The 24,705-nt window shown below is 37.9% G+C and overlaps 1 protein-coding gene across 1 annotated transcript; it reads right to left on the bottom strand.

The window, feature by feature from the left end:
• Positions 1-2,496: 2,496 nt before the first annotated feature.
• Positions 2,497-12,147, bottom strand: TMEM167A (transmembrane protein 167A; the record flags this gene model as incomplete). The annotated part of the gene is made up of 3 exons (XM_010288249.1): positions 2,497-2,567; positions 6,495-6,529; positions 12,038-12,147. Coding segments are annotated over 3 exons (216 nt in total), but the record flags the coding sequence as incomplete, so codon positions are not given.
• Between the last annotated feature and the right edge of the window lie 12,558 nt (positions 12,148-24,705).

Below are 24,705 nucleotides of genomic sequence, written 5' to 3'. Positions count from 1 at the left end.
ATATGACAAAAAGAAAGCAAAGAAAGCAAAATGGCTTTAAGATTCTAACATGGGAAAATGGTATTTTCTTTACATCTTAGTAAAAGAGATGAGGTATCAAGCTCTTCAAAGCCAAAATTTTGCAAAAAACAAAGAACTCAGGATGAGGCAAACACCTGCCTAAAGCAGTAATTGCGAAACAACTGAAGTCTGTCACAGTTTAAAGATCCTCTTTTCAGATACTTTTACTAGAAGCAAGTGTTGAGCAGCCCCACCATAGACGACACTCATCTCTACCTACAATCATTTCTAACGCTTGCATACAACGTAGTGCTGCTGAACTTACGTATTGCCAGCAGCCGCTGAGACGTGTTATTTACTCTGCTGCTAAAGGAGCACCGTGCAGCAATCATGCAGCTAGTAGGCCACAAATATGCTGTAAATGTCATATAAAGTGGAAAATAAAAAATCCCAAACTAGGATGTATCCATCAACTACCTGCATTTATGACAAAATGAAGAACTGCTACATCAGAAACAAATGTAAAGTTTGAACAACAAATGACAAGTAGGCAGAGGGCTGTTTTGTCTGAACTTCTATGACAAAATGCTATGAACAGGAAGGGCTTTTGCAATACAATGTCCTCATGTCAACAGTTTTTGGATTCTCAGAATTAAATATTCCTTGGTTTGTTTCACTGTTATTCCTAGTCACAGCTAAACATAAAAGATTGTTACGAATTAATCTGATAACTAGGACAGCTTTAGATGAATTGGAAATGTGTGAGTATCATACAAACATCATTATTTACAATAAAGTCCTATAATTATTAAAAACTAGAATATAATTGCTTAATATAAAAAATTATCAGATGATTCTTTGCATATTTTGAACATGTATACACCTGACAGTCAAAAAACAAGACTCCTTAGGAATTTCCCTCCCCCCAGTCTAAGAATAGAACCTTTGAAATCCAGAAATGAGTTGCTTTGATGCTATGTTTGGAGCAGTATCCACATTTAAAGTTACAGAAATAGATTTTTGCCTCTCCCCATATCTCCTGCACAGTTTAAGGCTTGTATGTGTGCACAGTATGGTCATCATCATACAGCTCTGTACTTCTCTGAACCTGCCTGGTTTACAGCCAGGGGTATTTATTTGGCCTAAATTGGAGAAATCTGTTTTTCCTGGCTCCAGATTAGAACAGAGTGTTGGATGAGTATTTCTGATGGTGATTTAGATATGCAGGTGTATGTGAGATAATCCAAAGGTAATAACTAATAATCACTTTCTAAATGCAGGGTAATTTGGACCTATGAAACAAGTTATTCAAACAAGAATGACAAAAGTTACATACCTTTCAGTGTGTTTTATTGCCAGCATAGCCCATTCTGATCACACGTCTTTTCAGAACAACAAGAAATACTGCTGACAGACAACTTTCTGAAATGCAGTCAATGTAGTTGACTATGGTCTGAAGTCTATGGTTGTCTGGTGTAAACACACCTGTCAGGCACTACTAAAATAAATTACCAGATTACTGAAAGTTTGCAAAATTATAGAATAAATGCTAATGCAAATTATTAATAAAGGTAACATAATTTTCAAAAATCATAAGCGTAATCTATTAATCTTTAACCTTTAGAATATAGAGACATGCAACTTCCTTATCTGCAGACTCCTAAGAAGCTAATTGTTCACTTTGCTGATTTAGCAACCTTGTATTACATGCAACAACAGCAGAATCTTATTGTCACAATATTCAAAAAAGTTGGGGAATGATTCACCTGAGGCCTAAGATCTCTAAAACATGAATACATATGGTATTTTACACAGGGCAGTTCAAGGTTCTCAAATTCCATATCTGTGCCTTCTCAGCAGCTAGTCACTTATCACTACAATTATGGTCCCTGCGTTTATTCATACCTTATCTTAACAATAAAAACACTGGTAGATTATTTGAGCAACTGTAAGTTTAGAAAGCAAAAACTGAATGTAACTTAGGGCAGAGATCATATTTTTAATATGCGAGTATGCCTATCACAAAATGAAAGAATTGTTCAGGCAGTAAGAACTGAAAATACTTTCGTAAATATATCCTAGACTTACAATGTTCTTTACTGTTGTAAGAGCGGTCTTATTGCTATGGCTAGATTTATAATTTTTACGTTTCATTAAATAGGTCTATCAAACAAAAAATGAAAAGCCTTTTCAACTGCGTTTTTTAAAAAAAGTTCTCCTGAAACTCAGATATACAACAGACACCCTTTCGCGTGTTACATCAGGAGCATCAGTACTGACCTGACATTAATAAGTACATGTCATCTGGAGTTAGTTACATTATGATCACTAATACTGTACATGATGGTCTGTTTGCAGGAGGCGGGGGTGTCCACTACGAGACAGGCTATCCAACGTGCGAGATGACAACTTGATGACACTTTCACATCTTTCCCTGCCAGAAGATCTTCCATGCTGTGCTTCTGGTAGTACGATGTAAGGGACACTCGCCAGTTGCTACTGTACAAACAGAACGCTGAAGGCCATCACAACACAGCATACAGCCACGTAGGGACTCTTCCGTTCACCTGGTAGGAGGGAAAAAAACCCAAACCAAACAAAAATTCAGGCATGACTAAACAGATCTAGGCTGCTCCAAGCCTAACATGGTGATTATTCCATTGCACATGCAAATTAACATTCAACATTTCTAGCTAGAGAAGTGCTATTACAACTACAGTTGTCTACCGAGGAAGAACATGCATGTGAGTGGGAAAACTAAGAGGTAGGATAGGATATATTGCTACATAAAGACAGAGTTGTAGCTGTTTGCTTTAAGCAAAGGTCAATACAAGGACTCCTATCATACTATAAACTGTCTTTTCTGAGATGTGGTTTCCAGGAAAACGTTTTTTAAAAAAAGGAATATATTGCTGCTATCTTTTCAGTGCCAAAGAAATCCCAGGGGTAGGCATCGGAAAGCTGATCAAGACACCAAATCTTTTACTTCTGTTCCCAATTCTGGCTAAGGACTCGCACTGCGCAAAAAGCTGTCCCATGTCTGTTGAGAAAAGGTGTACCTTGACAGTATCTGGCCACAACAGCTGCTATATGCAACATGAATCTTCTATGCATAGTATCATGTAGGAGCCAGCTAACTGGCTGGGGAGTTCACAGCAGCCCAGACATGGCCAGATGCCTGTCTTTTTTCTTTGCTAGGGAGGCGTAAGATTGTTAGCATGTGGAGAGGGTCTGGTCCACAGATTATCGCATTAGTGATAAAAATGGTCAAGAGATTACAGAAGTTGCACAGACACATCTATTTCTGACTCCTTCAAATTAGAGTTACAGTTTTCCAGGGTAGACCATGGATGAAAGTTAAGTTTACTCCATTAACAGACATATTTGGTGGCAAAGGCAACTGAGAAAGATCTATTCCCACCCATTTGGTCCAGAACAAAATGTTACAGTGGCCTCTTGTTCACTAAGTGTCCTGGTTTTGGCTGGGATAGAGCTAATTTTCTTCCTGATATCTGGCACAGTGCTGTGTTTTGGATTTGGGATGAAAACACTGTTGATAACACGCTGATGGTTTCAGTTGTTGCTGAGCAGTCAAGGACTGTCCAGCTCCTCACGCTCTGGGCTGCGGTGAAGCAGGCTGGGGGTGCACGGGGAGCTGGGGGGGGCACAGTCAGGACAGCTGACCCAGCCTGGCCAGAGGGATATTCCAGACCATATGGTGTCAGGACCAGTACATGAACTGGGGGAGCTGGCTGCAGAGGCGCTGCGTCTCAGGAACTGGCTGGGCATCAGCTGGCAGGTGGCGAGCAATTCTACTGTGCATCACTTGTTTTTGTATATTCTTTTATTATCATTCTTCTTCTTCTTTTTTTCCCCCCTGTCCTGTAAGACTGTCTTTATCTCAACTCACAAGTCTTACCTTTTTTCCCATTCTCTCCCGCACCCCACTGGGTGGGGGGGTGGGGGGGAGCAATGAGCGAACAGCTGTGTGGTTGTTTTAGCTACCTGCCAGATTAAGCTAAGATACAGAAAACAATGAATCTTAGGTAGGGAACTGTAGCACAATCACGGGAATATTAGTAATGTTAATCAGACTGCTACCTATTTACATGGGCACTTCCTCCATTTAATTAGCCAGGGGTTTCTACCCTTCTACTTAAGTGTTACTCTTCATGAATCCACTGACTTCTCTCTGAAGAGCAAACAGTCCCCTATATTGGATGGTACTTCCAGCCTACAAAACTGTCAGAAAGTGTTAACATGGCAATGACACTTTAAAGTGAGAAGATACCTGGTTTTAAGTATTCCTAAGTATAAAGACAGAGCTGGAGCTGTTTGCTTTAAACAAAGTTCTACTTTCTTTTGCTGTGTGAGGTCTTTTGTCTTACTATAAACCATCTTTTCTGAGACAGTTTTCAGACAAATATTAAAGTAAAAAAAGTGCAAAGCCTCCCAAGTCTTGCATTAAAGGTGTAATCCTCAGAAAAAAGCCTCTTTTACTGGCAGGACCTTCAAATACAGGAGGAACAAACTTTCCACAGCAAAAGAAAAATACTTGTAGTGACACCTCCTATAAGCAGGAGTGCCTGCCACAGTGACATTACAAGATGTAGTCATGATCTGGAATATATTTAATTAAACTTCAAATAACTAAATGAATTAATGTCTGCAGTTTCACATCTGTTTAAAATAAATTTTTGAGGAAGTCCACCTCCTACAGTTTAAAGTATTACAATTTTCATATGGGTTATACTTTCCTGCTCTCAATTTTCTTAGAAGAGAAATCACCATGTGGCAGGATTGAACATCATTTTGCACTACTTTGTAAATATGTGACCACTTTCTCGTTATTAAAGTCGTATGTACATGTGAAAAGGTTGTTTAAACATACTGGGACAGTTAAATGTAAAGGAGCCAGTAGGAATTTTCACTTTTAAAAGCCTACACTTTCTACATGCCTTTGTGATTAACGCAAATGAAATGATAGGAATCATCTTCAAAGCCCATTTTCCATACTGAGGATATGGTACTGTCATGTAAGGAAATGTACAGGAGGAACACGAAGATGCTACCTCCTCATCTGTCAGTCTAAAAGAAAGTCAAATTGGACCACTGTAGATGTAAGTTGGAGAGAAATTAGTGTTTTACATGAAAAAGAGAAAAGGACGCAGTTCAGTATGGGGCAGAAGAGTGGATGCATTACCTTGGATGCAGCAAATGCAAACATGTCAAAGTTACTACACGATGGGAAAGCAAGACTATATTCCAGATGAACTGCAGTTCTTAAGTTTATCAAGTTGACAGGGACCTCATAAAACCTCTTGTGTACTCTTTCAAATAGTTTTTTAAACTGTTTGCTGTTTATTGCTAATAGAAAAAATATGCTTGCATTTAATCAACTAAAAAGAAGATGGTAAGGTAAGGTATTCTCTTCAACCTTGAACAAACCTTAATGCCGCTGAATTTTTACATTAGTTTTTGCTGGTATAGCTGAAAATTAATTTCTGACAGCTGCCACCTTGCCGTTCTCTTTCAATTACAATTGGTTCTGCTATGTCTTTTATCTAAATAGGACAATACCTGCAATCATTTTAACAACAGGTCTTCACAAAAAACTGGCTTTTGCATCAATGCTTTTTGACATGAAAAACATATGTCATGTCCCTTTCAAAGCCTGAGAATGCAGAAAAGGGAATCATACGTTTTTTCTTTAGGCTCAATGACAAGTGGGAAGATCTAGAACTATAAGTTCAATGTTTCTGCTCTGCATTAACAATCCAGTTCAAAGTACATTATTTATAATGATGGATTTGTAATTTTTAAAAAATCTTGGATGTACCTTACTGCTAAGACTGAACTTCTGTTGCACATTCCCATTTCCTTTTCAAAATGAATTTAGAATAAAGATTAAAATAAATATAAATATTAAAGTTATGGGAAAATGTCTAAGGTCACATTGAGCTGATCAGCCTGCATATAGATGCCACTTGACACCAACAGCTTTGTGTAATTCAAAAGTACCAAGAAACTAATTAAAGAAAGGAGGGAAAAAAGACATTTGTGATTAAACAGAACCTTACTGCATTATGAATTCCATGTTCTTTTATTATTATAAGGTAAATATCTGGCTTTTATCAGTAGTCCATTAGAATTTCAAATAGACAGCAGTTTATATGGAATCATTGATTTGTTTGCATGTTAATTGGTTAATTGGCCCTTGGTTATTTAATGTATTAAAACGTGCAAAAGATTTTTGCAAGTACACCACCACATACATAAACTGACCTTAGAAAATGCAGGCTTCCATGACGCTAAGTAAGATAGTCATACCTCGCCCTCCCCCCTTCACTGTATTTCATGTAGGTAAAACCTGTATTTTTGTAAGATGATGTATCAGTATGGGTTTCATTGCTACATGGAAGCATTATCCTAATGAATAATGCATACTCTAGAAAAAACACTGGTCTCAAAGATTTCAAAGAAAAAAAAATTACCAATCCTGGCGCACTTCCAGAATATTCCCAATAGTCTGTAAAGGTAAAATAAACTCATTAGGCTCTTGGTGTAATAAAACAATTTAAGTCAACTGATTTTCTTTCTTCTATGTTAGAACAACCCAAATAAACCAGTTTGTCAACTCAACACTATTCTCAACTTCAGAAAACACCAGATACGTGCACAGAGGGGTACAGGCTATGAGCTGAACAAGTGGCCAAGTTCTTTCTAAGTCTAGCAAGGTTTTTTGCATGTAAGAAAAACAAAAGATGTGTTTACTCAGTCTGTGTTCCAAAACTAAAGATTTCATCAGAATTCTACATTCTACATTAAAGTACCCCAGACAGAAGATTATGTAAAGAAAAAAAAAAAACAGAACTAGAAAAATACTGGAGTAGGAAATACCAACAGGCCTATATGTCATTGTATATGGGAAACTTTTCACGTTAAGATTTTGAAGCAAGTTTTCCTGCAGGCTTAAGAGATAATAAACCTGAGTACTTTAGATTTAATGCTTTGTAGTCTCTCTTTTGTATTTCCCTTAGCAATAGTAGATAAAAATGCCTTTTCTAGCAGAGCACACTCATAGGTGTAATCTGATATAGAATACTTGCATTGAAATAAGTAACAAAACAATTCTTCAGGTTTGTGTTTACTTTTTTATCAAGGTTTACCTTGCTCATGTCTCTCTAATGCTGCTTGCCCAGGACATTGATTCTCACAAGTGAAATAAAAAAGGAGAAAAAGCAGGATTCAACTATTCAGAGCATGTCCAAAGGGATGTACAAGCATGTATGCCACAAATTTAAAATTTCTCTGTGTAACTAAAATAAACTCATGCTGATTGCTCAGAAGGAACAAGAGCAGTGACTGCTTTACAATCTGAGGAGGAAGAGGGGAAGAAATACTGAAGCATCCTGAACTAGAAGCCAGCTTTCAGCCTTTCAAATGTTGGTCAAAACTGTGTTGAAAGCTTGTCTACAGGAAGGTTTCCTTCATAGTATGACTGGTTGCAGTGCAGTAAAAACATCTGGATTCAACTACATTGTCTATTTATAGATTTATGGACTAAAAATCCTTAAATTATTTTTCCTCCTTCTCCTGATATGTTTATCAGCAGTAACTTCAGTCTACATTACTTGTGGGGTTGTATCTACTACCTGCTGTGATGGCAGTTCTCCAAGTGCTTTCCCACAGTGCTCTGAACCCATACCCACAATGGTTTGATTATCTGTCTCCCCCCTTTCTTGGGCTCTAGCAATTGCCTATTTTTTTTCCTGCTTGAATGCAAACAGGTAGTTTTGGGCCACATACTTCAGCAGTCAACATATTCTGTATTTTTTAAAAAAGAATTTCTGCTCTACTTCATATTTTATGCCCTCTTTTATGGTCTTCATTTACTTCAGCATCAATTGCTCTTTCCTTTTAGCAGCATCTCCTCTATTTCTGACACAAAGGTCTGGTGTTGGCCGGGTCACAACCAGGTATTCCAAGAGGCAGCAAGTGACTGAGTTTTCAAATTCAAAGTTAAGTGCTGTTTGACCGATGTACCTCTTGCTGAAAAATTTGTGAACAGCATTCCAGCATTTTCATTTTTAGAAAACATTTTTTTTCATTTGTGCTTTAGATACTTTTACCTCAAGCCAAAAGTATTTCTGTATAGTCAAAGCTTTTTTTTTTTCTGCTTTTATATAGCTCCACGAGCAGAAGTATTAATCCCTGCATGTAGACCAGCACACTTTTTCCAGGCTACGAGGTCACACAGTAAAATAACCTGAAGTCTTCTATGCACTTTTTGAAGATACATGCAGGTAAAAAGCCATTCATGTGTCTTATAAACAGACAGCCTCATAGTGCTATGTGGATGGACTTTAAGACTCTTGAAACTGTTCTAACATCTCTGTAAAATAAAGATTTACACATTTCATGCCACAAAACCAATACAAAAACTTCCACAGCCCAGCATCTCACATTGCCATTTCTCAAAAACTTGCCCAAGAATTCAAAGAAACAAAACATTACTGTCCTTATATGCGTATTTGAAGACTCATACCTGGAAAAATGAATTATTAACTCCTTCAGGCAGTCTATAAATCTGTTGAATTTGCCTCACAATCTCATTGTCTTCTCAGAGTTTTTTTTGACTGTGTGGAACAATGTAAAGTTATAATTGAAGTATCGTACATTGTTCCTAGCCCTAGAAAACCACCTTCTTGGTGAAAATATGAATTTTTCTTTCTGATGTGGGAGGTACAAAACAGTTAGAATACGGGTTTCATCAGCTACGCTTAACTGCAGTTAACAATTTATGAACTTGAAGTCACCATGACATGAGGACTGACAAACCTTCCAACAGATGACAACAGTACCTTTTAAGAGGCTTGTGATGCTACTGGAAAAGCAAAGTAAATCTGTTTGTCCACATAGTTTGCTGCTGAGCAAAAGCAAATTGAAATCTGGACCTTCTAAACAGCTATCGTCACAGCCTCTGGATGAACTGGGGAGCTCACAGTGGAAAAAAAACCTGTGCAGGCCTTCTGCTCTCTTAAATTTTTCCATTACTATTTATCTCAGGCCCACAACATTCACCTCTTCAAGTCAAAACCTGTTTGACTATTACAGAAACAATGCTGCCTGGAATGAATCTGCTCCAAAATAATTCCTCCTGAAGCAACTCCTCGAAGTAATTGCACTGTTCCTTATTCTCCCCTTCAAGTTCATCTTCATTCTTGTTTTGATGCAGGTGAAACGTGTCAGTCTGGCTTGCATACCTGCTGTTTTCTGGCAGCCACAAGTCAAATGTGCACGAGCTGCTGCATATTCCTGGCTTTCAGTGTTAATGTTAAAAGTACTGATCACGAAAGTGGTGTTGGTTATCTGGAGAATGAAACATGCAAAGAAATGGAACCCAGTGAGATGAGAAAGGGTTAGTGGGGCTTTAGACTTTGGCTGCTAGACTGGGAATGCTGCAAAATGCAGCTGCCATGTGTTTAGCAGGACAACCGCACTGCCACTGCAGGAGGGAGTGTGAGAGAGACCCCACAGCAATGTTTATGGCAAGTCAAAGGAAATCTCCGCTGCAAATAAGCTAACACATCTTTCTGGTTAGCAGGGAGGAGAGAATTATGTTGTGGAATGCATTCTCCTCTAGTTAGCGTGAAACAGTAGATCTCCACTTGCTTTCCCAACTTTAAATGCTGTTGCTTAGGACAAAGCACATGGAAACACTCAAGATGCATCAGGGAAAATGAAGGTTTAAAATTCTGTCTGGCTTGATAGGAAAAGACACATTTTGGCAGAAGTCGATGGCATGAAATACAGTGTTATAGGGATGGGTGACATCACTTTGCAACACAGTCTCTCAACCAACAGAAACATGTTTCTTGACTTACTATCAACAGATTTAAATCTTCACCAAAGTTACCACTCACTCAGCAATATAGTGAATAACTATCAACATTTCTCCTCTCTGTCACTTTAGTATTTTATTGCTTCTTTTTTACACTATTAATCTGGAGCAGGAATAATGAGGTAAAGATCATCTCTGTGGTAAAATGAAATATCACTAGAATTTATTTTACCAGTATGTCTAGACATTTCCATTTGAGCATGGAATATGTTAGTGAAGAGGGACAGGGGTTTAACAGCATATGAGCTCCATGTAAACATCTACGATTCAGGGAACAAATTTCATTGCTTCCAGGCCAACTTTTTATTCTCCAGTACAAAGTAGTCTACATACGTATATATAAAACAAAAATAAAGTAGTATGTCCAACATCTATATAAATACAAACCTACAGATCAAACGCCCAACTCCTCCACTGTGTCAGCACTCTTTGAAAACATTTTATGAAGAGAGTTCTATTGTACTCCAGACAGATTTGCCTCAAGAATAAACAGAGTAGCTCCAGATTAAAGGAAATACTCCTTGCCAAGAACAGCACTAAAATTTTAATCAGTAAAATAAATATTCTTACTTCTTACTGTGTATACCTCATTGACTATTGTGTTATCTTCCACTAGCAGACACCCAAATTCCCCTTGCCCCCCTGCCCTGTCCTTCATGAAGTCATCCTTTCTTTCCATCTTTACTTTTATCAAAAGAAATCTCTCATGTCAATGGCAACCTCACGGCCTCACATGAAGGCACAGACATTTTCATGTTAGAACTCCAAATCAAAAAAAAGCTAGCATACTCTGGGTATCTTACACTGCTAAAAGAAAACTTGTGTGACAAAGTAGCAATTCCAGAGGTTAATTACAACAAAGATTTTCAGAAGACAAACACCCCAGGTTCTTGGTGACAGAGTCTACTTAAAACTGGATACTTTTTCTGAAAACTAAATGCAAAAGTGACAGAAGATACTTAGGGAAAAAACATTTTCTTTAACAGCAAATGATCTAATGGAAAAAGTGGACAAGTCAAACACACAGCGCCTGAAAGCCTGTCTGTTTTTTTCCAGCTAGAACATTACCAGCTAGAATTATCTCCTACTTCTATAAATATTATCTCCTTTGTATTAACTGTAGGTGACAGTATTACTGAAATAGTATGGATGGCCTTGGTGGTTTCTAGGTCAAAACTGCCCAATCTTTACATTAAAACCACAATATTTAAATCATAGATCTGTATACTGCTGATTGCACCCAACATCCAGTCATGCTCTTTGTATCACAAAGAAAACTGGTAGGCCAACACAGTAGGCCAACACATCAACAGTGTGAGCCACAGATTTTGCTCCGTGGCTGTCTCCAGTTCCCACAATCCCCAAAATTGTGCTGCTGAGCAGGGCAGAGAACTGTTTTGCAGCAGTATTGGCTCTGTAACGTTAAGTACGTTCCAGGAGGAAGAGGAACACAAAGGAGAAAAACATTGATTACCCAGGAACATGTGCTTTAGGAATAGAAGTGAGAGATGAAGTTAGTGACCAAAAGACATAACTAATAGGTTAGGTTTTGTAGAAGCTTTCAAAAATTCTTCTACAGATTCCTTCACCTTGGAGAATACAAAACAATGACTTAAAGAGACCATACATAAGGATAGTGTTGCTTATTTTAAAAAATAGTTTTAATTTTTTAAAGTTACAGATTATTGCTAAAGCTATGTTTCAAACCTCTACCTCCAAAATGCCTATCTTGACAACAAACAAAAAACCAGCTTATGCCTTTAATGTTTTCTTAACCACCCTAAGAATCATAAAAAAGTCAGTATTTGCATCTAGGAAAATGTTGTCTTTCTGTCACTCATTTCTGTATCTTTAACAAGCACCTAACGAGACAGTTGCAGCCTCAAAAATAACTAATAAGGCAGTATTAGCTGGCTTTATTAGTTAATATATTTTTGCTATAAAATTGCAACTAAGTGTTTATAAATACCTTACTGCATTCTATTGTAAGGTACAAAATGAAGACTTTTAGCCTTAAAGAATAGAAAAAATTTCAAAATAGGATTTGTATTATCACACACCATTAGAAGATACTAAAACACTGCAGTTAAAACCAAACAGCTTGTGTATTTATAAAATGATCAGACTACATACCCAGTTTTATTTTTGTCCAGTAAGCTGGGAGCCAAGGATCTGATATAGGCACAGGTGCATATGAGGAGCAAGATTACAGTCAGTAGACTCTGAAAGTTGAAGATGGCAGACTATGGAAGAAAATTAGAATAGAAAAATTACATTTTTGCAGTACAAAACTTCCCTCACTGCATAAGCTAGAGAAAACAGGTGATGCCCTAGACAATACACACTAAAACAAAAAATGAAACCTACAATGCCAGTAAGCCAGAAACATCTTTGTGCCCATTGCACACAATCCATCGCAAGAAGGGTAAAGAAACAGCAGGCAAAATGGTAACCTCACAGTTTTGCTCCCAGGCACCTGTTCCAAAACCAGTTTGAGGAAACCCATTAGCGGCATGCTAAAAGCTACAGATGTTCCCTGTCGGCCAAGAATACTTCTAACTGTGCTTTCCACTAACAGAATATGGTGGTGGTGGTGGTGGTGAAGGTGACGCTGGAGGTGAAGAGTATTTGACAAGTAAACCAGTGGCAGCCAAGACAGAGAATAACAAGAAATATGTAGGACAATTGTTAATATACTGCTTTATGAAGACTACACCCAAAATTCAACAGATTTGTAGAAATACATACCGTTAAGTCCACTTGAGCTATGAAAAGATAACCTATTAATGTTATTTTCAAATCACTATTTGTTTTTAAATTTAAAACATCTTTACTGTAAATGCATTTTTAGAAGTGCTAATTACATGGAAAATGCTGGACAAATGGAGGAATTGCCCTAGGATGGAGAAATAAATTTCTATTGTTTGGTAGTAGAACTAATCTGCCTGCTGGCAGTAAGAAGAAACAATTCTTCAGAAACTGCTACAATATCTGGCTATTTGCTAAAGTTTAAAATATCAGTAATACACAGTTACTGCATCTCACAAACATTTTTTTAACTAAAGTCGGAGTCTTGTGTGGCCAAAATGTTCTTTAATCATTAACTTATAAGCAACTATCATTGCTTACACGAAGCAATCATTTCCAGAAGTATAAACATTATGGGAGGAGAAAAGGTACTCATGTAAGGACTGCTGTAATTCCATAACCAAGTACAAAATCTGGAAGAAAGACAGCTGATGCCGATTTCCAGCAAATGCCACATCACCATTCCAGCAAACAACAAACTAGCAACATTTTTTTTTTCCCCCCAGTAGGTTCACTGGAATTTTTCATAGAAATATTTGCCTACTAGTCCTTGTGACTTGTAGCTTCTAATAATTACTTCCAAATCTGAGACTTAGATTCTTCTTCGAATGTGAAAATAATCCATCTGCATGAAGCGTAGAGCTCATTTTATTGTTTTGGTTTTTTTTAACTTAGCATGTCTCAACTGACATTTTGGTCAACTTAACAACACCAGAGAGTATACTAGGCAATTGCTTACTTCAAACAGCCTTATCTTCTCTTTGTTCAGCTACGCTCATTTGCAAATCCTATTTAGTCTGAACTCCAAAAAACATAGCAAAGCAAATACAATAAATTCATTCTTTGTTCCAGAGTTCTGATGAATTTGTGTCTAACTACCTCATATTTTTTTGTACTGCTCAACCCAGAAGGCTGAGTTGTACTATTTAATTAAGAGTAAATACTTAGCACTTATGAATGGATATTACATTGCAGGTTCTTTCTTCAAGCAGACTTGGTGGAATTTAAGAGCACATCAGAGCTCCCATTTCCATAGCATAAGGCACATCTCTGTTGATCTATGTGCACCTTCTTCCTATGTTGCAAATATTCTAATATTTTGAAGCTCTGGTAGTCAAATTTCTCTAAATAGTTAAGAAGAATTGTAAAAGTATATCACAGTATTTCAGTTCAGTATTGTACTAACAGCAAATTAAGAGAGGAAAACGAGAAGCTCTAGTAGAAGCAAAGCCATTAGAACATCCACGACCCTTCTGATATTGAGATCTAAAACCCTGTAAAAATAAATTAAAAAAATCTTTAGCTTGTGTAGAAGTCTCCACCAATCATATGAAGCATGAAAATACATACAAGTATGTTCATACATACAAGTACCACCTTGAATACATTCATTAGACAGGTCTAGTACACAAACTAATTTAAATGTCTAAGTTAACAGGGTCCAACAGGCCACCTGTTGGTGGGGAGCTACCTGTTAAGAAGTGCCACAGAAAGGCTCAAGGAGCAACTGAACAACTCTGCCTCCACAGCCCCATGAGAGATTTCAGCACCTCTGAGGGCACACCCTCAAAGGCAGCATTAGCCATTGGACTGGATGTGCTACTCTCTCTTTTACTTCTGCCTGAAGCAGAAGCCCTCTTGCATCAGCCATCCTTCTGCTGGAGGAAAACTCCCAAGCCAGTTCCCTCATTCCTCATGCCCTTTCTACGACAATAATCTGAGAGACAAAAAAGGGACAGGATGAAAATGTGATTATTAGTATACAGAAAGAAGGTAGGCAGCAGAGAAGGATAAAGAGTAAATGGCAACTACATGCAGCAGCTGACATAAAGGATGGTTTCTGTGATGAGTGAGAATACGGAGAGGGGACATTACACAACTGGCGTGGTGATCCAACACCCAAAGCCAGCCATCAGGTCCCCAAGGTGAGGCCACCTGCTTTTCTCTTCAGCCACAGCATTTGCTGAATCTTGTTTAGTTTTGTATTTTAGCTTAGCTAGCTGAGTCATCATTTCTGTTCTACTCTGTCGTAAATAATGGACAGATTATTTAAAGGACAAAACGCTGCCCATCGTTATCAGAAGACCCTTGCCTTTGTACTAGGCACAAGTTTTTGCCAACTTCAGAAATAACCACAAAACTCTCCATTCCCCCCCAGAGACAACTCTTATGACCTACAAGAAGCAGTGTCTCATGGCTCCTGCGGGTCTAGGAACGCAATGGGGCCGGATCCAGGAATGACTGCCCCTCAGCAAAGCCAGATATTCCCTATCAACTGATTAATTTGATCAGTCCTCCGGGAGAGACAGCTGCTCTCAACATCTCACAGCCCAGTGCCTGCCAGAGCTCAGTTCCCATGAAATCCTGCAAGCTTTCTCCTGCAGCTGCTTCCCAAGGAGACTGGCGGTATTGCGTACTTCAGCAAGGAAAATGGCAGAAAGGCACACTTGCCTCCACTTAAAGCAGGGACTGTAAATGTATACTCATGAAATGTGTTATTAGTCAATCAATAGGGGCAGTATATAATTGTTCTTTGTTGGGCTCTTCATGTGTTTCTCTAGATATGCAGCATAGGGCATCACTGTAATTACAGATGCCATTCCCCTGAAACATGCTCTGAATAACACATTTATCTATATAGTCACTTTAAAATGACAGACATGCATTTTTTAAAATTTGTTTACAATTTTAAACTGGAAATGAAAATTTATTTCTGAAGCGGATGGCTTCACATTTCACATCTGAAGTAATGCTTATGGCCCAGCTGAATTTACAGAAAAGGGCAATTTACATCCAGCTGCTTGAATTGATGTAATTAAAAGCTGCTCTAAGAGTCATACATTACTCGGAATCCTTTTAAAAAATACAGTATTCACATACCAAGCTATTTAGAAAATGTCGTAATATAGGTGGGTTGCAGTTCATTTGGTTAAACTGGGTTCCTCTGATCCAAAAGTAATTAACTGGAATTTTTCAAACATGTTGGCTGGCTTAATGTAGATCCTGTGAGTCTCATTCCCATTATAAAGAAATTTCAGCACATGGAAAAATTGATGCTATCTTTTAGACTCTGTTCACATACTGGTGAAAAGACAACTAACTTCTCAAGACTTAGATTGCACATGCAGAAAAGAATCAGAATTGGTATTTTACTCTTGTTTTAGAAAGTGCAAGCTGTGGCTTTTATTATACATGCTGAAATTTTCTCCATCTGGATTTGGCACATTGCTGACATGGTGGAAACACCTCAGTAGTTACATACTGTGTTACTTAAGTAATTATACTTCTTTCCCCCCTCCCTCTCCTATGTGCTGTCTCCAAGTAGTTGTGGAGTACAATCACATCACGTGCAGCACTAAATGAGGTATTGTATTCAGCAGAACTTGCAACAGCAAGTTTTTTCATAACTATTTAGAAATTTAAGACCATGGATTTTAGCTTTGAGAGCTACATGCCCAAAGGCTCTTTTAAATCCTTCCCAAAATTAGACCTTAAAAAAATGTCTCACTATTATTTCCCTGATCATACTGTATCTTAGTAAAAATAATGCCATATAACACATCACAGAAATAAATAATGAATACGCTTAAAAGTTTTCTTGTGCTTAGATTAGCAGTGGTGACATGTATTAGAAATACTCATGTGAATATACGGTAGTTAGAAGACAAACATTACAGCTAGAGACATTTGAATGTATTCCCATTTGAGTCTGCATCCTAACAGTGTAGCTATGAGCACAGAGGATACTGGGGCAAAACAGGGAGTTCTAAGGAAAGAAACGGTCTCCAGTTTCCTCTGGAAGACACCATGGATAAGCGTGCTACAACAGAAAAGCAGGAGATGGTGCAACAGCTACTTTTTCTGGGGTGAGGAGAGAGGGAAGGAGGAGCTTGCGGATGGAGTAAAAAGAAACCTATGGAGTAGTACGTGGTAATTTAAGTGTTTAATGTACTTTAGGAAGCGTTGATTTACAGTGAAAGACTTCCTATGTGTCTGAGAAAGGGAACCCTGATGGACCATAGTATTTGCACAGCCCCCATCACCCTGATTATAGACAATGTTGTCAGTCCTATAATTTACTTAGCATTAAATTTACTACACCTGGGGAAAGAAAAAAAAAGGCAGATTAGAGTTCTGGTTATCAACAACTGTTGCACTTTTGTAAGAGTATTTAGTTCAATGTGCTGAAGGGAAAGGCACATTCAGATGATTGCCTACCTTTTTAGTGATCACTGGGAAATGAGCTTCAGCAGACATAGCCACACTACATGCACTGATGCTAAAGTTTTTTCTACAGTGAAAATAATAGCCACAGCCAAGACTTCATATGGTACCTACGTCTGTACTTCTTATTTGTTCATCTCTCCTACATTCTCTGATTCAGATACTGCTTTGTTCCATGTGTTTGCAGAGAGCACCACAGAATTATGGACCACTTAATGATGCAACCCTTGGGTAGCACTATAATAAATTACATCGTAAGTTTTGATGCAACCGTATGTGTCATGGAAGGACCCGCTGAATTTCCCCTTGCCTCATACACCTTCATTAAAAAAAACACCTGATATCACAGTTCTACGGGGGAAAACACATGGCAAAGGGAGAACATAAACCCCATACTGTTGTCCCACTGGGTTGGTAGGAAGCCCACAACAAAAGCTCTCCCAGTTTATCTCAACAGAGTTAACACTGAAACCAAAGCTTAATCTTCCTTAGACTTCCAGTATTTACAAAAGTATTATTTCTGACTGCAGGATGACCATGATTTCATCTGCGCGTGCTGTAAAAAGAGAGGCCACTGGAGTGCCAGCAAGTTATTAAACTTTGCCCTACAGTTACTATTATAATAATGAACTTACGTGGGCAAACACAGATAAGTTATTGGAATATGCTAAAGAAATGATAACTGCATTTGTGTAATATGCTGCAGAATACAGTCTTTCTAGAACGGTTTTACTTTCTTTTTTCCTCCTCAATATTATAAAACTGATGGATGATTATGTTCTCTGGAACCAAAGACACGAATGCTGATGTCTGATCATTTAGCTGCCTTTCTCATATTAAAATATGAGCAAGAGCTTGCTTAACCACAGTTTAACTACAGTGTAAGAACTGATAAAAATGTAAACGTCTACATTAAAATACTAATATAGGCTTCAAACCCCATCATAGAAAAGTGAAATCAATCTATATGAAATTTTAATGAAGAGGGCCTTAAAAAGCTGAAAGAAAAAACTCTTATTATCTAAGGTCTTCATTAGGTATTGCAATTCCTATTTCTGCAGTCAGTTTTAGGAGTACAACATTGAATGAAATAATACAAAATAAAACATGCACAACTACTCCCAACCTGAAGGTCAAAGCAATTGCTAAAAATTAATTAAAACATGCACATAATTATATTATTTTACAACCTATTCACAAATAATGTCTTCCCACTGCTGCCAAATGTAATCTCATAAAAATGAATGGAAAAATAAGCATTTGTAAAATTGGCATGCTAATTAGAACTATAAGAAAAATACAAAACTTGCAATAAGTTTGAAGTGATTATTGGCAAAACTACACTGAAGAACTAAGCAAGAGGTGTTTAGACAAAACTGGTTTGTCTTTAATATCTATCCAAATATTGTCCAGTTAGCAGTTACTCGTTGCTCCAACATAAATGGTTTTTTTTACTTTAAGCCTACTGCACATTCACCCCAGTATTTAGTTTCCAAGGAACTGAAATACAATATTTAATGCTCATTCACATTTCTGTCTAAAATATTCCAAGTTCTGTATAAAATATTCAAACTTCTCTCTGAAATAAGTATTTTTGCATTTCTAAAACTTAGGCTAAGACTCGATGAGAATAATCAGGAATCTTTCCCCTTAGACATTTGTTGAAGAAGTATGTTGACTAATCAAAATGGCAAATACAGCACATAGGAACTAACATGTATGCTTTTCAGTCACCTGAAGAAAAATACATCTGTTTAAAACATAACCAAACTCTTTAAACAATTAAGACAGTGAATTAACAGATGGAAACAGTTGTCCTCTCCTACAAAAACTCCCTTAACACACTCAGTTTTTCACTGCAATTCAAATCCACAGACGAACACTGGAATGACACCTCAAGGTGACAATGCTGAAGTTCCACGCTTACTTGAATTTAGTCGTCTTTGCCACAATACCTAGACAATTCGTTTCAAAACTGAATTTTTGGTGTAAGCAGGTAGCAGTTGCAGCATTTCACAAAAAACCTTACAATAAAAACCAAAGTGTAATTTGCAATAGTAAACTTTTTTTCAGGGTTACTGTAACACATATGTCCATATATTTACTCAACATAGACTTAAGTTAGATGGAGCAGTAAAAGCTTAAGGTATCTTTTCCTCCATGTCTTCTTTGCAGATTATATAGCTTGCAATTTTACACAGATTTTTTCCCCGCTGTCTTTTCCTATTAGATAATAGGAATAAGTTCTATAAGCCTCTTCTTAGGATGTTGAAGCTCAGTATGTTCTCCAGTGTAACAGGGAACCTAACAGTACTTTCTGGAGCTATAAACAGAGTAGGTGATATTCAGACATTGCCACAGAGCTCCCAAAAAGGACATAAATCTTGATTTGTAGCTCTCTTGCCTCTCCTGCCCTAAAAATCTGTACATCAGAGATTTCTAGAGTGTAGTTGAACAGAGGGAGAAATTATCCCTGTAAGAAAAAGACATCTTGTCCCAGCTTCTCTTGCTGTTCATTGAAGAAGTATGGCTAATTATAAACTTGTATCATTCTTGTGTTTTTGACAACTGAGTAATATAGTGTCTGTCAAATTAAATAACTCTCCCTTCTGAAGTTGCACACCATACTGCTTAGTTTGTTTACCTCAAATTTACTGCAGAATCCAAGAAACAGTAAAAATTCTGTGTGTGAATGAAGAGGTTAAGAGTCATTCTAAGATGCCAGCACATTTTGCATCAGATGACATCCTTATGCTAACAGAAGCAGCATGCAAACACCACGAGTTTCTAACAGAAGGAATTTTAATTCCACAGGAATTTGAAGATGGACATGGAAGAAAGTCAAAGTTCTCAAAAAGGAAGATATTGAAATATTTTTGCTTTGTCGTATTGAATATTTTGATATTTGCGATACAGCTAACATTCTATCTGCCAGTGTCTGATAAATTTAAGAAAACAATGTTATGGTGAAAGTTCTATTATCTTACCACACTCACAAGCAAGAATCAAAAACTAACCAGAGATTAGGAAACAACAGGAAAAAAACCATGCTTTCTATTTCTCTGAATGTCTCTTATCCCCACAGAAAGCCTGTGCAATTCAAAGCTGAACTGCATTCCTGAGCATCCCTAAGAAATTGCTGCATGCAGTAAAAGGATAGTATGTTCTTTCGCTTCTACAGAAGACAAGTTTTCTACAGAACAAAAAACTTATCTTTTCATTTACCTAAGGAAAAAAAATTGCTAACATTTAATGTATACTATTTATATGCTATTTTTTCATTAATTGTAGAACTCTCTCTTTAAAACATGAAAAATAACTACTTCTCTACTAGGAAAAAAACATACTAGTTACTCAGGAAATGAAGAAAATCTCTGCAAAGTCTCTAATGTCCCATGGTGCTGGGTAGGACTATAGCACCTCTGTAGGTCTCTTGTTTGGCAGAGTTCAGGTTTGTGGTTTGGATTCTTAGCATCTCTAAGACAGGTAACATTTTTAGCAAGATGACAGATGTTTCCACCTTCCTTCCCTCATTACAAAGTTGAAAATGAAAACTTTGGTGAGTTTGAACACCAGGCTCTGTGCAACAGCAGAAAAACATTTTCACACTGTAGCTATTACAGTGGATGTGCACAGTGTCTAATGCTGCAGCCAATCAAAAAATTAAATTGTGACATTCACTATTTTATGATAAGTTCCTTTTTTGTTCAACTTAAGAGTTTGGATTATGACTGGAAAACCTACAATGTAGAAAATCTACAATGTCAGTCCATTACTAATTTCAAATGGCCTGCGGAAAAATGTGATCCTCACTTCTCATGCTATTACTGCATAAAATTAAGATGTTTAATAGTACAAAATGCCAAAGATGTTTAGTAAGAACTGCTGAGGACTCAGCAAAGAAATGGTTTCTCACAACTGCTGTCATTCCTGGACTGTTCAGAGATGTGGTAAAATTTGTAAAAGTAGACTCATTGCATCCTACTCTTCCCACATCAGATCAAGAGATGCATCTTACAATGGCAGAATAGTTTCCTCTATTCTATAATCACAGAAGCAAAACATTGATGTATTTCCACATCTTCTTGTAAACTGACAGTACAGAAGTATCTGTACCGAACACTTCAAGTAGTAATTCACAACAGGCCTACTCCACAGTAGCATTACTATTTACAAGTCCAGTTACAGATGGTATGAGATTTACTAAGCATCAATACTAGCACAGTAAAGTAAACAACATGCTTCACTGTCCCTGTCTAGCCACACTGAGTCTCGTATTCCTCCTTTCCTCCTTTCTTGTCAATTATCTGACAAGCTTGTTATTCTGATGGGTGGAAAGGTACATGGAGAGCAGATCCTTCTTGCCTTCTCCTCAGTTAGCAGTGTTTGCTCCTATTGCTAGGGGCATGTCAGAGCTGCCACGGGTGTCAACAAGTATCAAGTGCAGTGACGCGAGTCAGTTGTTGCACAGTTGGTGGCAAAGGAAGTCCCAGTATCTTCCTGCATTACAGCTTTAGTGTAAGAGCAAAATCCTCAGATTCCCAGCAAAATCAGATTAGCTGGGTAGCAAAGGCTTTATCAGATGAAAAATTTGTTACTGCAGCTGTAACTTCCTGAAATTCTAATTGCTTCTTATTAAAAAAAAATTCAGTGCCTGATGGCATTTTAAGACTGGCATGCAAAAAGTTGTCCATCATTATTCCAAAATAAATTCGCAATACAAAGACACCTTAAGACTGTAAGATGAACTAGGAGATGTTTTTAATCTTATCTACCTTTAGGTCATGATAAAAACAAAGCTATTAGCAAATATGAATCAGGTTTGATTCCTCCTTGTAACTCTGAATAAGCCAAACACAAAACTTTGTACTTGAAGACTCCTGAAAGCTCTTCAGCAGAACAGTGTCTGGTATGTTTATATCAAAGACCTTGGTTTGGATCAATATTTACTAGTAAATGTTTTTACAATTGGTTATACCAGCAATTCCCCTTCCTTCTATAAACACCATTCTAAGACAGCAACAATGATTGTGCCAGAAATGTTTGTCCTTGTGGCGAGTTCCCAAATCAATTTTTCGGTAGTAACGTGGGGCTCGAGGTCAGTCCTAACCAGAGAGTGAAGGGAAAGAAGCCATCTTTCTCAAGTTTTCTGCAAGTCTTTATTTTCTTCATTACCAAATTGCAACTACAGACATAGTAACATATCTACTAAGATTTTTTTTTTTTTTGTACATGTACCCATGTTTGGCTGCAATTGCACATTTTTGCTACAAAGGAAAGTGAAGACCACCCTTCAGCAGATGAGTAACATCATTAATGTTACTTTAGGCTTCTTCCCTCCTTCCACCCACCACACCACATGCATGTGGCGAACTTTTCAATCCCACTGGAAAAGCTGAGTTTTCAGATATAAAATTTCAAAAGTCGACAGAATAAACTGACACAATAATTTGTGAAAGTCAGTAAACAACACATATTCTGCTTCTAAATAAATCAAACAACTGTGTCATTATACTGCATCCCTTTTGCTTCCAGTAACTTTTTAATCCACTGAGAAGCTTCTACCCACTTTCAAAGTTGGTTTAAATTAAAATAGTATTTTTCTTCTACCCGCTGGCAGTGAGCAGGAAAAAAATAAACACAAGTTGTACTTTCACATATAGGAGAAGACAGGTCAAAGCCAGCTTATATATGTATTCTGTTTGGCAGCTGCTGTCTGTTCACCAAGCACAAGTATTGACTTGCTTGATAAGGATGCAGTACAGAAGCCCGGAAGACAATGGGATGGAAAGTTCCAAGGGATAAAGTCCTTTGGAAATTATGCTTCAAGAATTATGCTATTCAGAGCTACTGGCTTGCCCCTGTTGCAGCTTATTTTATTTGGAGAAAGAGAACAAATTGGAGGTGTAAGTCTGCTCTCTTCCATTTGACGGCACACAGAGAGCAGCCATGTCCTATCTCAGTTATGTATGAGCTCAAAAGATTGTGTCATTAACTACAGCTCATGACTGCTAATGCCACGAGACAACAACTTTTTTTCTAAAGAGCCATGACACCATCATGGAGTCCTGGATATGCCATGAGGGTTGTGTTTTCCCTGAGGAAATTCAAGCACCACAAGACTGAGGAATCTTATTTTCATCTCCTTTGACATAAAATCATGAGAAAAGTCTCATGAAGAGATTCTCTCTTACTTCAGGTTCCTTGAAGCATACAGAGTAACCTCTAACAAGCACCACAGACAAGCGGAGAAAATTCTCACAGATCTTGTATAATTGCCATTATCTTTTTCCTAGATATAAACATTAGTGTTTCATTTAAGTGCTAAACTGAGCAATGTAAAGGTCTCACTGATCATCAAGGTTCTAATGCCTTTTTTTACAGTCTCAAATCCTTTTAAGTTTTAAGTACTATGAAGAATAGCAAAGTGATTTTGTACTTCTATAGTATCTACCTTTTCAAGGCACTGATTAGAAGTGAGGTATTCACTTTTCTTTCGTCTCTTGTTTTCTGTATGTGTATTTTAGATCTTCTGAGATAATTTATGCCTCTTATTATGAAAACCTTTTGTTCACTGCTTGAAGCTACAGATTAGAATGGGTTCATCTAAAAGATCTGCCAAGGAATGCTCAGGTGAGCAACTTCCAGCAATTTCCTGCTGGTGACAAGATCTGGAGCCTTGGAACTTTTTTTGAACTGAACCATAAGAAAGTTCAAGAGATATTAATCTCTTAATAAATACGTGGGAAGTACAAAATGATACAGTGGAAGTTGTACAGTATACATCATCAGTGATGGATAACCTGTCAAGGTCAGGTTCGATGAGACTTTAAGCAACCTGATCTAGTGGAAGATGTCCCCAGTCAAGGCAGGAGGGGTGGACTAAGTAATCCTTCAATGTTGCTTCCAAGCCAAACATTCCCTGATTCTAAGAAAAATTTTGAAAGTGCTAATCTTAAAATAAATCTGTGTTGAAGCAAAAGTAATATACAAACTTTTATTTGCACAGGGAAACCTCTTCTTCTCTTAGCTATTGCTTTGCTTTTCCTTTTAATTTTAAAATCATCTATCTGCACTGCTCATATAAATATCCTCTCCTTAGCTGAGAAAGATTATTTTGCAGCACAGCTTCAACTCTAACCCAAATACAAGTCTTTCATTTAGATTCTCTGTACACAGAATGAAAAAAAGGCAGAAACGATAGCAAACATAAACGGCAATGCTAATATGCCTCTAGGTCAACTCTATATACCCCACTCACACTTTCATTAGCAAACAGAACTAGGCTTCTGGCGCTCTTCCTGAAAAATGAGAACAGCGGTCAGTGTCAGGATTCAGCTTACTGCTCATGAAACAAGACGTCAAACAACATACCCATTACATGAGAAAGTCAGAAGAGACAGAAATACTATGCCGACAGACACTGCACTGCAGGTCAGAGCTAGGACGGAAAACCCGGGCTAGGCCCGTTCATATGGAACATGCGCCAGGCTAGGGGGCAGGAAGGGGACCAAGGCAGCACAGACATGCCTGGTTTGCGTTACTGCTTGCCCAACTGCTGAGCAAGGAATTGGATCTGCTCCGTTTCCGCGGGCTCGCTGCCCGCTCCACAGCGGAGCGAGGGCCTCGGCCTCTGAAGGCCTGGCCCGGATGGGATGTGAGGTGCCGCTGAGGCGCCACCGGGCCCGGGAAGCGTGGCTCGGCAGGGACGCAGCTGTCCGGGTGGCGCGAAAGCTAGCGGTGCCGGCAGGCCAGGGCCAGGGCCAAGG

The sequence above is a fragment of the Phaethon lepturus genome, unplaced genomic scaffold (genome assembly GCF_000687285.1).
Source record: "Phaethon lepturus isolate BGI_N335 unplaced genomic scaffold, ASM68728v1 scaffold26415, whole genome shotgun sequence".
NCBI lineage: Eukaryota > Metazoa > Chordata > Aves > Phaethontiformes > Phaethontidae > Phaethon > Phaethon lepturus.
Note: the sequence above shows the minus strand (reverse complement) of the source record. Positions and strands in the feature narration are given on the sequence as shown.